Here is an 11,505-nt window from a genome sequence, read left to right as displayed (position 1 = left end):
TTTTACGTGATGAATAACGTAATGTTTTAACTGTAAAGTGGTAGAAAAAAGCAAAAAGTGCAAATTAACAGTAAAAAAAAGTTATGATTTGAAAAATAGAACATTTTCTTTTAAAAGGACAATTTTGTGAAAGAAGGAAGGTAATGTCTTGACAATAAAGTGGAAAATAAAACGTGCAATTATACAGCAAAAAAATCTTAAGATTGGAAGAATATAGTTTTTTTTTTAAATGGCAAGTTTATGAGAAAAAAATTCAAATTAAACAATAAATATGTAAATTAAAAAAAAGTATATTTTCATCAGAAAAAAGTTAGAATATTTACAAAACAAAAGTGTAATTTTACGTGATGAATAACGTAATGTTTTAAAGCTAAAAGTGCAAATTTACAGCAAATAAAATCTTATGATTTGAAAAATAGAGTATTTTCTTCTAAAAGGACAATTTTACGAGGAAAAGATGTGCAATTTTGTGAAAAAAGGAAAGTAATGTTTTGACAATAAAGTGGTAAAAATCAGATACCAAGAATAGAATTATACCTTTTTTTTTAAAGGGCAAGATCACGAGGAACATGTGAAATTTTAAAAGAAAACATTTGAATACTGTATTTCCTTGAATTGCCGCAGGGCATATAGTATGCGCCTGCCGTAAATTACTGCCGAGTCAAACTCGTTTCGCAAAATAATTAGCGCACGCTTAGTATTACCGCCTGGTCAAACTCGTGACGTCACGAGTGACACTTTCCCTGTCATCATTTTCAAAATGGAGGAGGCTGATTTCAATACCGGTAATTTGAAATCGCATAAGGGGAAGAAGATTAAGAGCTATTCAGTAGGCTTTAAGGTCCAGGCTTAAATCACACTCAAATGTTTACTGCATGCCTTTGGTAAGTGCCGGAGTGAAAAGAGGTTTTAAAATAATTAGCGCATGCTTACTTTTACCGCATGCCTTTGGTAAGCGCAGGAGTGAGAAGTGGTTTTAAATTAATTAACGCCCCGGCGGCAATTCAAGGAAATACGGTATTTAAAAAATAAAAGTGCAATTTAAAAAGAAAAAAGTTAATGTTTTGACAACAAAGTGGTAAAAACTAAATAAAAGTTGCATTTATGAAAACATTTTTTATAAAAAAAGTTTTAAAGAATAATTTTTTTTATGAGTGTTTTTAAAGGTGCAGTTTTACATGGAAAACATTTGCAATTTTACAAGAAAAAAGTCAGATTTTTTTCAAAAACTAAAGTTTGATTTTATGAGAAAAAAGTTAGCGTATTTCAAAAACTAATGTTCAATTTTAGTGGGAAAAAAAAGTCTCAATATTATTTTAAAAAGGTCTATTTTAGCCAAAATAAATTAATATTTCAATAAAAAATAAAATTTCACTAAAAAAAGGTCAGACTATTTCAAAAACAAAAAGTGCAATTTTACTGGAAAACAAGTTGTGAAATTACAAAACAAATTAAATAGAATATTTAAGATTAAGAGAAAAAAATCTGAATAAAGTTCTGAGAGTTAAAAAATAAACATTGCAATTTACAATAAAAAATTGTGTAATTTTTCAAGCTAATATCACACTTTTTGCAGAAATCAATATGCTAAACATAAAAAGTCGCAATTAAATGCGAGTAAAGTAGGCATTTTACAATTTTAAATCCAGAAAAAAAAACAAAAGAGATAATTTTACAGTAATGAGTATGAAGTGCAGTATAGGTAAATAATACAAATAAGATATATTGGGTGAAAAAGTGGTAATGTTACTGATATGTTTATTGGTTGAAGAAGAGCAAGAAAAATGTTTTCACACGTTAATGTTGTCCAATCATCCGTCTTGTCCCTTTCAGGCATGTGACATGGGGACTGGCAGCAGTCTTGGAGCCCCCCGCCCCCCACATACCTGCCCCCCACATACCTGCCCCCTGACTGAACCACGCCCACCTGCTAAGCGGCCAACAGGAAGCAGCTGCTTGTTGGCTCCACGTTGTCCTGGAGTCTAGTCCACGCTCTAGTCTACTGGCTCCACGCCACCTGCCGCAGCGACTGGACTGTCTGCCACACTGGAATATTATAATTATTATACTATTATTATTATTATTATTATGATGATGATACTGTATTTGTTATTATGGCCACAAATAAGATCAGCTTAGAATCCCTCACGAAAAAAGTTGTTGTTTTTGTAAAAGGAATATATTTGTAATTTTATAGAGCTTGATATTGTAAATGCATTGGTCTTTTTTCTGATATATATATTTTTGTACCAGATGTAAATACTAATTATTGAAATGGTCACAAAATGTTGGTGAAAAATACGAAGAAATGTATGGAAAGCAATATTATGACAGCTAACATCTGCCTGACATCACATTAAAAATGAGGTTGTTCATAAAATACTTGCTGGAGTTTGTTTTATTTAAAAATACATTGATATTCTAAATGTTTAAAATATGGTTTTGCTATTAGTTTCACTTTGCAACAAAAGCTTCTCATAATAATATGACATTGATATATTAGTAGTAATAATATTCTGGTGAGAATAAGGTAATCACAATTATTACAAAAAAAGATATTGTAAGAAAAAAAACAAAGTTTAAAAAATAAAATAATAATAAAAGCCTAAAGCTTTGAGAAAGAAAAGTCAAAATATCAGGAGAATAAAGTATTTCCATATTTCCAGAAAAAGGTCACAATGTAATCTGAATAATGTTGTGTCATGAGAAAAAGGTGTTATATTATAAATAAAAAAATAAAGTGCTCATATTGTCAGAATTTAGACATAATATTATGAGGGACATCTACATTTTCCTACAAAATGTTGTAATATTACAAGAAAAATGTTCTTATTCTCTCAAAATGAGAATAAAACTAATGTTTGGAGTATGAGGTCGTAAGAATATGGAAATAAAGTCATATTTTATGAGATTAAGGTAGTAATAGTATGACCAAAAGTTGTAATACTAATAAGAATAAAGTCGTACTATTGTTAATAACTTTCAAGTATATAATAATATTAAGGTATAAAAAAAAATAACCAAATCATTTGTTAGATTAAAATATCAGGTTTAATTATGAAAATAATGTGGTAATACTATAAAGTTAAAATAGTAATATTATGAGAACAAAATGTTATTTTAATGCAAATATAAAGGTAATATTACAAGATGAACATTGTAAGAACAAAGCAGTCATATTATAAGATAAAACATTTTTTATATGGGATTATGACGATATAATTATAATAAAGTAATATTGTAATATTATAAGTTTAAATATTGTTATAAGAATAGTGTGGTGATATTCCATCCATCCATTTTCTACTGTTTGTCCCTTTTTGGGGTCACGGGGTGTGGTAATATTATAAGATTAAATAGGTAATAATCTAAGATTACTATTTTATTGTTATGAGAATGATGTGGTAATATTATAAGATTAACTATCTAATAATGTAAGATTAACATGTTATTATGAGAATAAAGTGGTAATATTATAAGTGTAAAACGTTACAATTACTAGAAAAAGTTTGGTTTTATTATAAGATTAACCAACAATTTATGATTAAAATGTTATTATTATGTGAATATTGTGGTAATATTAATAGATTCAAAATATTATTATTAGAAGAATGATGTAGCAATATTGTACGTTTAAAATATTTTGAAAATAATGTGGTAATATTAAAGGATTAAAATGGTAATAATATAATGACAATAATGAGGTATTATTTTGAAAATGTGTTAATATTAAAAGATAAAAATGGTAATATTTTGATAATAAAGTGGTAATGTTATAGGATTAAATGTTGTTATAAGAATATTGCGGTAATATTATAAGATTAAATAGGTAATAACGTAAGATTAAAAATGCATCATTATGACTTTATTGTGGTAATATTATGCCATCCATCATCCATCCATCATCTTCCGCTTATCCGAGGTCGGGTCGCGGGGGCAACAGCCTAAGCAGGGAAACCCAGACTTCCCTCTCCCCAGCCACTTCGTCTAGCTCTTCCCGGGGGATCCCGAGGCGTTCCCAGGCCAGCCGGGAGACATAGTCTTCCCAACGTGTCCTGGGTCTTCCCCGTGGCCTCCTACCGGTTGGACGTGCCCTAAACACCTCCCTAGGGAGGCGTTCGGGTGGCATCCTGACCAGATGCCCGAACCACCTCATCTGGCTCCTCTCGATGTGAAGGAGCAGCGGCTTTACTTTGAGTTCCTCCCGGATGGCAGAGCTTCTCACCCTATCTCTAAGGGAGAGCCCCGCCACACGGCGGAGGAAACTCATTTCGGCCGCTTGTACCCGTGATCTTATCCTTTCGGTCATGACCCAAAGCTCATGACCATAGGTGAGGATGGGAACGTAGATCGACCGGTAAATTGAGAGCTTTGCCTTCCGGCTCAGCTCCTTCTTCACCACAACGGACCGGTACAACGTCCGCATTACTGAAGACGCCGCACCGATCCGCCTGTCGATCTCACGATCCACTCTTCCCTCACTCGTGAACAAGACTCCTAGGTACTTGAACTCCTCCACTTGGGGCAGGGTCTCCTCCCCAACCCGGAGATGGCACTCCACCCTTTTCCGGGCGAGAACCATGGACTCGGACTTGGAGGTGCTGATTCTCATTCCGGTCGCTTCACACTCGGCTGCGAACCGATCCAGCGAGAGCTGAAGATCCCGGTCAGATGAAGCCATCAGGACCACATCATCTGCAAAAAGCAGAGACCTAATCCTGCGGTTACCAAACCGGAACCCCTCAACGCCTTGACTGCGCCTAGAAATTCTGTCCATAAAAGTTATGAACAGAATCGGTGACAAAGGACAGCCTTGGCGGAGTCCAACCCTCACTGGAAATGTGTTCGACTTACTGCCGGCAATGCGGACCAAGCTCTGGCACTGATCGTACAGGGAACGGACCGCCACAATAAGACAGTCCGATACCCCATACTCTCTGAGCACTCCCCACAGGACTTCCCGAGGGACACGGTCGAATGCCTTCTCCAAGTCCACAAAGCACATGTAGACTGGTTGGGCAAACTCCCATGCACCCTCAAGAACCCTGCCGAGAGTATAGAGCTGGTCCACAGTTCCACGACCAGGACGAAAACCACACTGTTCCTCCTGAATCCGAGGTTCGACTATCCGACGTAGCCTCCTCTCCAGTACACCTGAATAAACCTTACCGGGAAGGCTGAGGAGTGTGATCCCACGATAGTTGGAACACACCCTCCGGTCCCCCTTCTTAAAGAGAGGAACCACCACCCCGGTCTGCCAATCCAGAGGTACCGCCCCCGATGTCCACGCGATGCTACAAAGTCTTGTCAACCAAGACAGCCCCACAGCATCCAGAGCCTTAAGGAACTCCGGGCGGATCTCGTCCACCCCTGGGGCCTTGCCACCGAGGAGCTTTTTAACTACCTCAGCGACCTCAGCCCCAGAAATAGGTGAGTCCACCACAGATTCCCCAGGCACTGCTTCCTCATAGGAAGACGTGTTGGTGGGATTGAGGAGGTCTTCGAAGTATTCCTTCCACCTACCCACAACATCCGCAGTCGAGGTCAGCAGAACACCATCCGCACCATACACAGTGTTGATAGTGCACTGTTTCCCCTTCCTGAGGCGGCGGACGGTGGTCCAGAATCGCTTCAAAGCCGTCCGGAAGACGTTTTCCATGGCTTCCCCGAACTCTTCCCATGTCCGAGTTTTTGCCTCCGCGACCGCTGAAGCTGCACACCGCTTGGCCTGTCGGTACCTGTCCACTGCCTCCGGAGTCCTATGAGCCAAAAGGACCCGATAGGACTCCTTCTTCAGCTTGACAGCATCCCTCACCGCTGGTGTCCACCAAGGGGTTTTAGGATTGCCACCCCGACAGGCACCAACTACCTTGCGGCCACAGCTCCGATCTGCCGCCTCGACAATAGAGGTGCGGAACATGGTCCACTCGGACTCAATGTCCAGCACCTCCCTCGTGACATGTTCAAAGTTCTTCCGGAGGTGGGAATTGAAACGTTGTCTGACAGGAGACTCTGCCAGACGTTCCCAGCAGACCCTCACAATGCGTTTGGGCCTCCCAGGTCTGTCCGGCATCCTCCCCCACCATCGCAGCCAACTCACCACCAGGTGGTGATCGGTAGAAAGCTCCGCCCCTCTCTTCACCCGAGTGTCCATAACATGAGGCCGCAAATCCGATGACACAACTACAAAGTCGATCATGGAACTGCGGCCTAGGGTGTCCTGGTGCCAAGTGCACATATGGACACCCTTATGCTTGAACATGGTGTTTGTTATGGACAATCCGTGACGAGCACAAAAGTCCAATAACAAAACACCACTCGGGTTCAGATCCGGGCGGCCATTCTTCCCAATCACGCCTCTCCAGGTTTCACTGTCGTTGCCAACGTGAGCGTTGAAGTCTCCCAGTAGGACAAGGGAATCACCCGGGGGAGCACTTTCGAGTACTCCCTCGAGCGTTCCCAAAAAGGGTGGGTACTCTGAACTGCTGTTTGGTGCATAAGCACAAACAACAGTCAGGACCCGTCCCCCCACCCGAAGGCGGAGGGAGGCTACCCTTTCGTCCACCGGGTTGAACTCCAACGTACAGGCTTTGAGCCGGGGGGCAACAAGAATTGCCACCCCAGCCCGTCGCCTCTCACTGCCGGCAACGCCAGAGTGGAAGAGGGTCCAATCCCTCTCGAGAGAAGTGGTTCCAGAGCCCTTGCTGTGCGTCGAAGTGAGTCCGACTATATCCAGCCGGAATTTCTCGACTTCGCGCACTAGCTCAGGCTCTTTCCCCCCCAGTGACGTGATGTTCCACGTCCCAAGAGCTAGCTTCTGTAGCCGAGGATCGGACCGCCAAGTGCCCTGCCTTCGGCTGTCGCCCAGCTCACATTGCACCCGACCTCTATGGCCCCTGCTATGGGTGGTGAGCTCGAAGACCTTTATGAAGAAGAAACATCATGGACCCAGATTTCCCTCGCCCGGACGCGGGTCACCGGGGCCCCCCTCTGGAGCCAGGCCCGGAGGTGGGGCACGATGGCGAGCGCCTGGTGGCCGGGCCTGTTCCCATGGGGCCCGGCCGGGCACAGCCCGAAGAGGCAACGTGGTAATATTATGAAAAAATGTTATTATTACGAGAACAAGGTAGTTATATTATAAGATTATCCATCCATCTTCTTCTGCTTATCCGAGGTCGGGTCGCGGGGGTAGCAGCCTAAGCAGGGAAGCCCAGACTTCCCTCTCCCCAGCCACTTCGTCTAGCTCTTCCCGGGGGATCCCGAGGCGTTCCCAGGCCAGCGGGGAGACATAGTCTTCCCAACGTGTCCTGGGTCTTCCCCGTGGCCTCCTACCGGTTGGACGTGCCCTAAACACATCCCTCGGTATATTATATTATATTATAAGATTAAATACATAATAATGTAATAAGTAGTATTGTTGGTATTAATAATATTACACAAATTAAATGTTATTATTATGAAAATAATGGTATTATTTTGAGATTAAGATGTTGTTATGAAAGTAATATGGTATTGTTATCAAATTAAAATGTTATTATCATGAAAATAATGTGGTAATGTTATTACAAGAAAGCTGCACTATTATAAAATTGTTATAGGAATAACGTAGTAATAATATAAGATTAATTAATCATTAATGTATGATCAAAACGTTACTATTATAAGAAGAATGTGGTAGTAATATAAGATTAAAATATTATTATGAGAATAATGTGGTATTATTATAAGATTAAAATGTTATTATGAGATTATTGTTAATGTGGTAGTATTAGAAGATTAAAATGTTATTATGAGAATAATGTGGAAATATATGATTAAAATATTATTATTTTGAGAATATTGTGGTAATATTATATGATTAAAATGGTAATATAATGAGAATAATGTGGTAATATTATCATAATAAAGTGGTAGTATTATGAGTTTAAAATATTACGATAAGAATAATTTGGTAATATAGAAAAATGGTACTAGAATGACAATGTGGCAACATTATAATATTCAAATATTAATATATTGAGACTTATGTGGTAATATTATAAAGAATAAGGTGGTAATATAACGAAATTAGGTAGTATTATTATCATGATAAATAGGTAATATCGTAAGCATAATATGGCAATAATTAAAGAATAAAGTAGCAATTCACAAAATAAGGTGGTCATAATGATAATGAAGTAGTAATATAAAAATAAGGAGGTAATAATATGATAATGAGTAGTAATATTATGTGAATAAGGTGGTAATAATTTGATAATGTAGTAGTAATATTATGATAATAAGGTGGTAATAATTAGAGATCATGGTTGTTACAAAGTTTGCATAGTTTTAAAGCGTGTGAAAATGACAGCAGTGACATTGTGTTACACAACACAACACAACACGGCAGGTGAAGTGTTCACACTTTGTCCCATGAATGACGGCTTCAACCAGACGAGCGCTTATGTAACCTGGGTGGCAACAGGGTCTATTTGCAGAGGCGGAGGGACACGGCAGCAGGTGTGGCGCCCGGCCGGGGGTCTAAGTTCAGGGAAGATGCGGCGATAAATAGGCTGTACAAGTGCAGCAGCTGCTGACACACTTGGCAGCAATACATGTTCAATCTATGACATCATTCATACTTTTATTACGACTTATGACGTCATTCATTAATTAAATATTTCTTATGACATCATTCATACTTTTATTACTACTAATGACGCCATTCATACTTTTATTACTGCTTATGACATCATTCATTCTTTAATTATTTCTTATGGCATCATTCATACTTTTATTACTACTTATGACATCATTCATACTTTTAATACTACTAATGACGCCATTCATACTTTTATTACTACTTATGACATCATTCATATTTGTATTACTACTAATGACGCCATTCATACTTTTATTACTGCTTATGACATCATTCATTCTTTAATTATTGCTTATGGCATCATTCATACTTTTATTACTACTTATGACATCATTCATACTTGTATTACAACTTATGTCATTCATACTATTATTACTACTTGTGATGTCATTCATACTTTTAGTACTACTTATGTTATTCATACTTTCATTACCACGAATGACATCATTAATACTTTTATTACTACTTATGACATCATTCACACGTTTATTATTACTTATGTCATTAATACTTTTATTACTACTTGTGATGTCAGTCACACTTTTATTACTGCTTATGACATCATTCATTCTTTAATTATTGCTTATGAAATCATTCATTTTTTAATGATTGCTTATGACATCATTCATACTTTTTTTACTACATAGGACCTTATTCATCGTTTTATTACTACTTATAAAATCATTCATACTTTTAATACTACTAATGACGCCATTCATACTTTTATTACTACTTATGTCATTAATACTTGTATTACTACGTGACGTCATTCATACTTTTATTACTACTTATGACATCATTCATACTTTGATTACTGCTTATGATGGCATTCATACTTTTATTACTAGTTTTTACCTTACTTATACTTTTATTGCTACTTTTTATGTAATTCATACTTTTATTACTGTTTATGTCATTCATACTTTTATTACTAGTTTTTCTTCATTTATACTTTTATTACTAGTTTTTACGTCATTTCTACTTTAATTGCTACTTTTTTATGTAATTTACGTCATTTGTATTTTTATTACTGCTTATGACATCATTCATATTTTTATTACTGCTTATGACATCATTCATACTCGTATTACTACTTATGACATCATTCATACTTGTATTACTGCTTATGATGTCATTCATACTGTTGTTAGTTTTTACTTCATTTTTTACTTGTATTGCTACTTTTTTATGTAATTTATACTTTTACTACTGCTTATGACACCATTCATACTTTTATTACTAGTTTTTATGTAATGTAAACTTTTATTACTGCTTATGACATCACTCATACTTTCATTGCTACTTTTTACGCAATTTACACTTTTATTACTGCTTCTTACATCATTTGTACTATTATTACTATTTTTTTTGTCATTCATTCTTTTATTACTATTTCTTGTCATTTATACTTTTATTGCCACTTTTTATGTGATTTATACTTGTATTACTATTTTGTATGTCATTTATACTACTATTACTGTTTATTACGTAATTCATACTTTTAATACTGTGTTATACGTCACATTACACTTGGACTGAAGAGTTTGACCATAGAAGAAAAAAATATACTAAATTCATTTAATTATGAGAATAAAATAACATTACAAAAATAATTATGAGAATATTACTAAAACAATGTTGCATTAATACAAACATAAATACATAAAAGGTGTCATTTAAGAAAGTATTTGAAGGCTGGCGAGAAGGAAGTTGTAGTAGTGTAAAAAAAGTGTATTATAAAAATCAAGTTGTAATAGGTTTTTCATTTTAGGATAATTTCGTTGTGAAATTAGAAGCAGATGTTGATAAATATAAGAATAATTATACACAAAGTGGGAAAAAAACGATAACAATTGTTTTAAAAAAGGTGATAAATATGTAATGTAATAAAGGTAAAAATAAAGTTATTTACATTATGAGAAAGGAGTTTATTACAAGCGGTTTTATGATTTATCATTTTAAGAGATTTCAAGGACATCTAAATCCAAAAACAAACAAAAAAGTTTTGTTTGCAACGCTTCACAGCGGATGGCAGGAACACGTCCAAGTCTGTGTTATTTCTCCTACTCCCTTTTTCCCGCTGTCAAAGTGACTCTCGGTGTCCCCTCATCACTCACGCTCCATTTGCTGGGGACTATGGAGGACTTAAGTGTCCATGTTGGACCTGCTCAGGTGAACTCAAGCAGGAAGTGCACTGCATCAGGCGGAACAGAAATAAGGAAATAGATATTTTGGCATAGATCATCCAGCACCAAAGACCACATGAGTCACACAACTTTCAAAATCACAAGATTCACTCTGGGAGTTTATTGTAACCATGGAAACCACAATCAAACAATCTCTAAGGAGGTCAACAAGCGGATCTAAAATGGACCTACTGCAAAAACCCAAACAAAGATCCTCTACGTGACAGCAGTGTTGTGCTGTTTAAGGCCCTGATGCTAAAATGATAGTCAAAGATCCTCTATACGACAAGAGTGCTTTGCTTTTTCACTGGTCGTAGATCCTCTATATAACAAGAGTGTTGTGCTGCTTTAAGGACCTGATGCAAAAATGATAGTCAAAGACCCGCTATATCACAAGAATACTTTGCTGTGTCACTAGTCAAAGATCCTCTATTAGACAAGAGTGCTTTGTTGTTTCACTAGTCAAAGACCCTCTACATGACAACTGTGTTGTGCTTTTTTTAAGGACCCACATGCAAACATGCAAGTCAAAGATTCTCTATGTAACAAGAGTGTTTTGTTGTTTTACTAGTCGAAGATCCTCATGTGACAACAGTGCTTCGCTGTTTTTATGGACCTGATTGTAGCTGAGATAGGCGCCAGCGCCCCCCGCGACCCCAAAAGGGAATAAGCAGTAGA

The 11,505-nt window shown here is 37.2% G+C and overlaps 1 protein-coding gene across 1 annotated transcript in view; it reads left to right on the top strand.

Moving 5' to 3' along the window:
* The window catches only part of rgcc (regulator of cell cycle), an 8,465-nt gene extending 6,083 nt beyond the window's left edge, over nucleotides 1–2,382 (top strand). The window contains exon 5 of the mRNA XM_061879657.1: nucleotides 1,834–2,382. Within this exon, the coding sequence (XP_061735641.1) occupies nucleotides 1,834–1,841 (8 nt within the window). The 3' untranslated portion in view covers nucleotides 1,842–2,382. The remainder of the gene's footprint in view (nucleotides 1–1,833) is intronic.
* Nucleotides 2,383–11,505: the final 9,123 nt, after the last annotated feature.

Source organism: Nerophis ophidion, linkage group LG19 (genome assembly GCF_033978795.1).
Source record: "Nerophis ophidion isolate RoL-2023_Sa linkage group LG19, RoL_Noph_v1.0, whole genome shotgun sequence".
Lineage (NCBI taxonomy): Eukaryota > Metazoa > Chordata > Actinopteri > Syngnathiformes > Syngnathidae > Nerophis > Nerophis ophidion.
The sequence above is the reverse complement of the archived record's forward strand: the minus strand, read 5'-3'. Positions and strand labels throughout refer to the sequence as shown.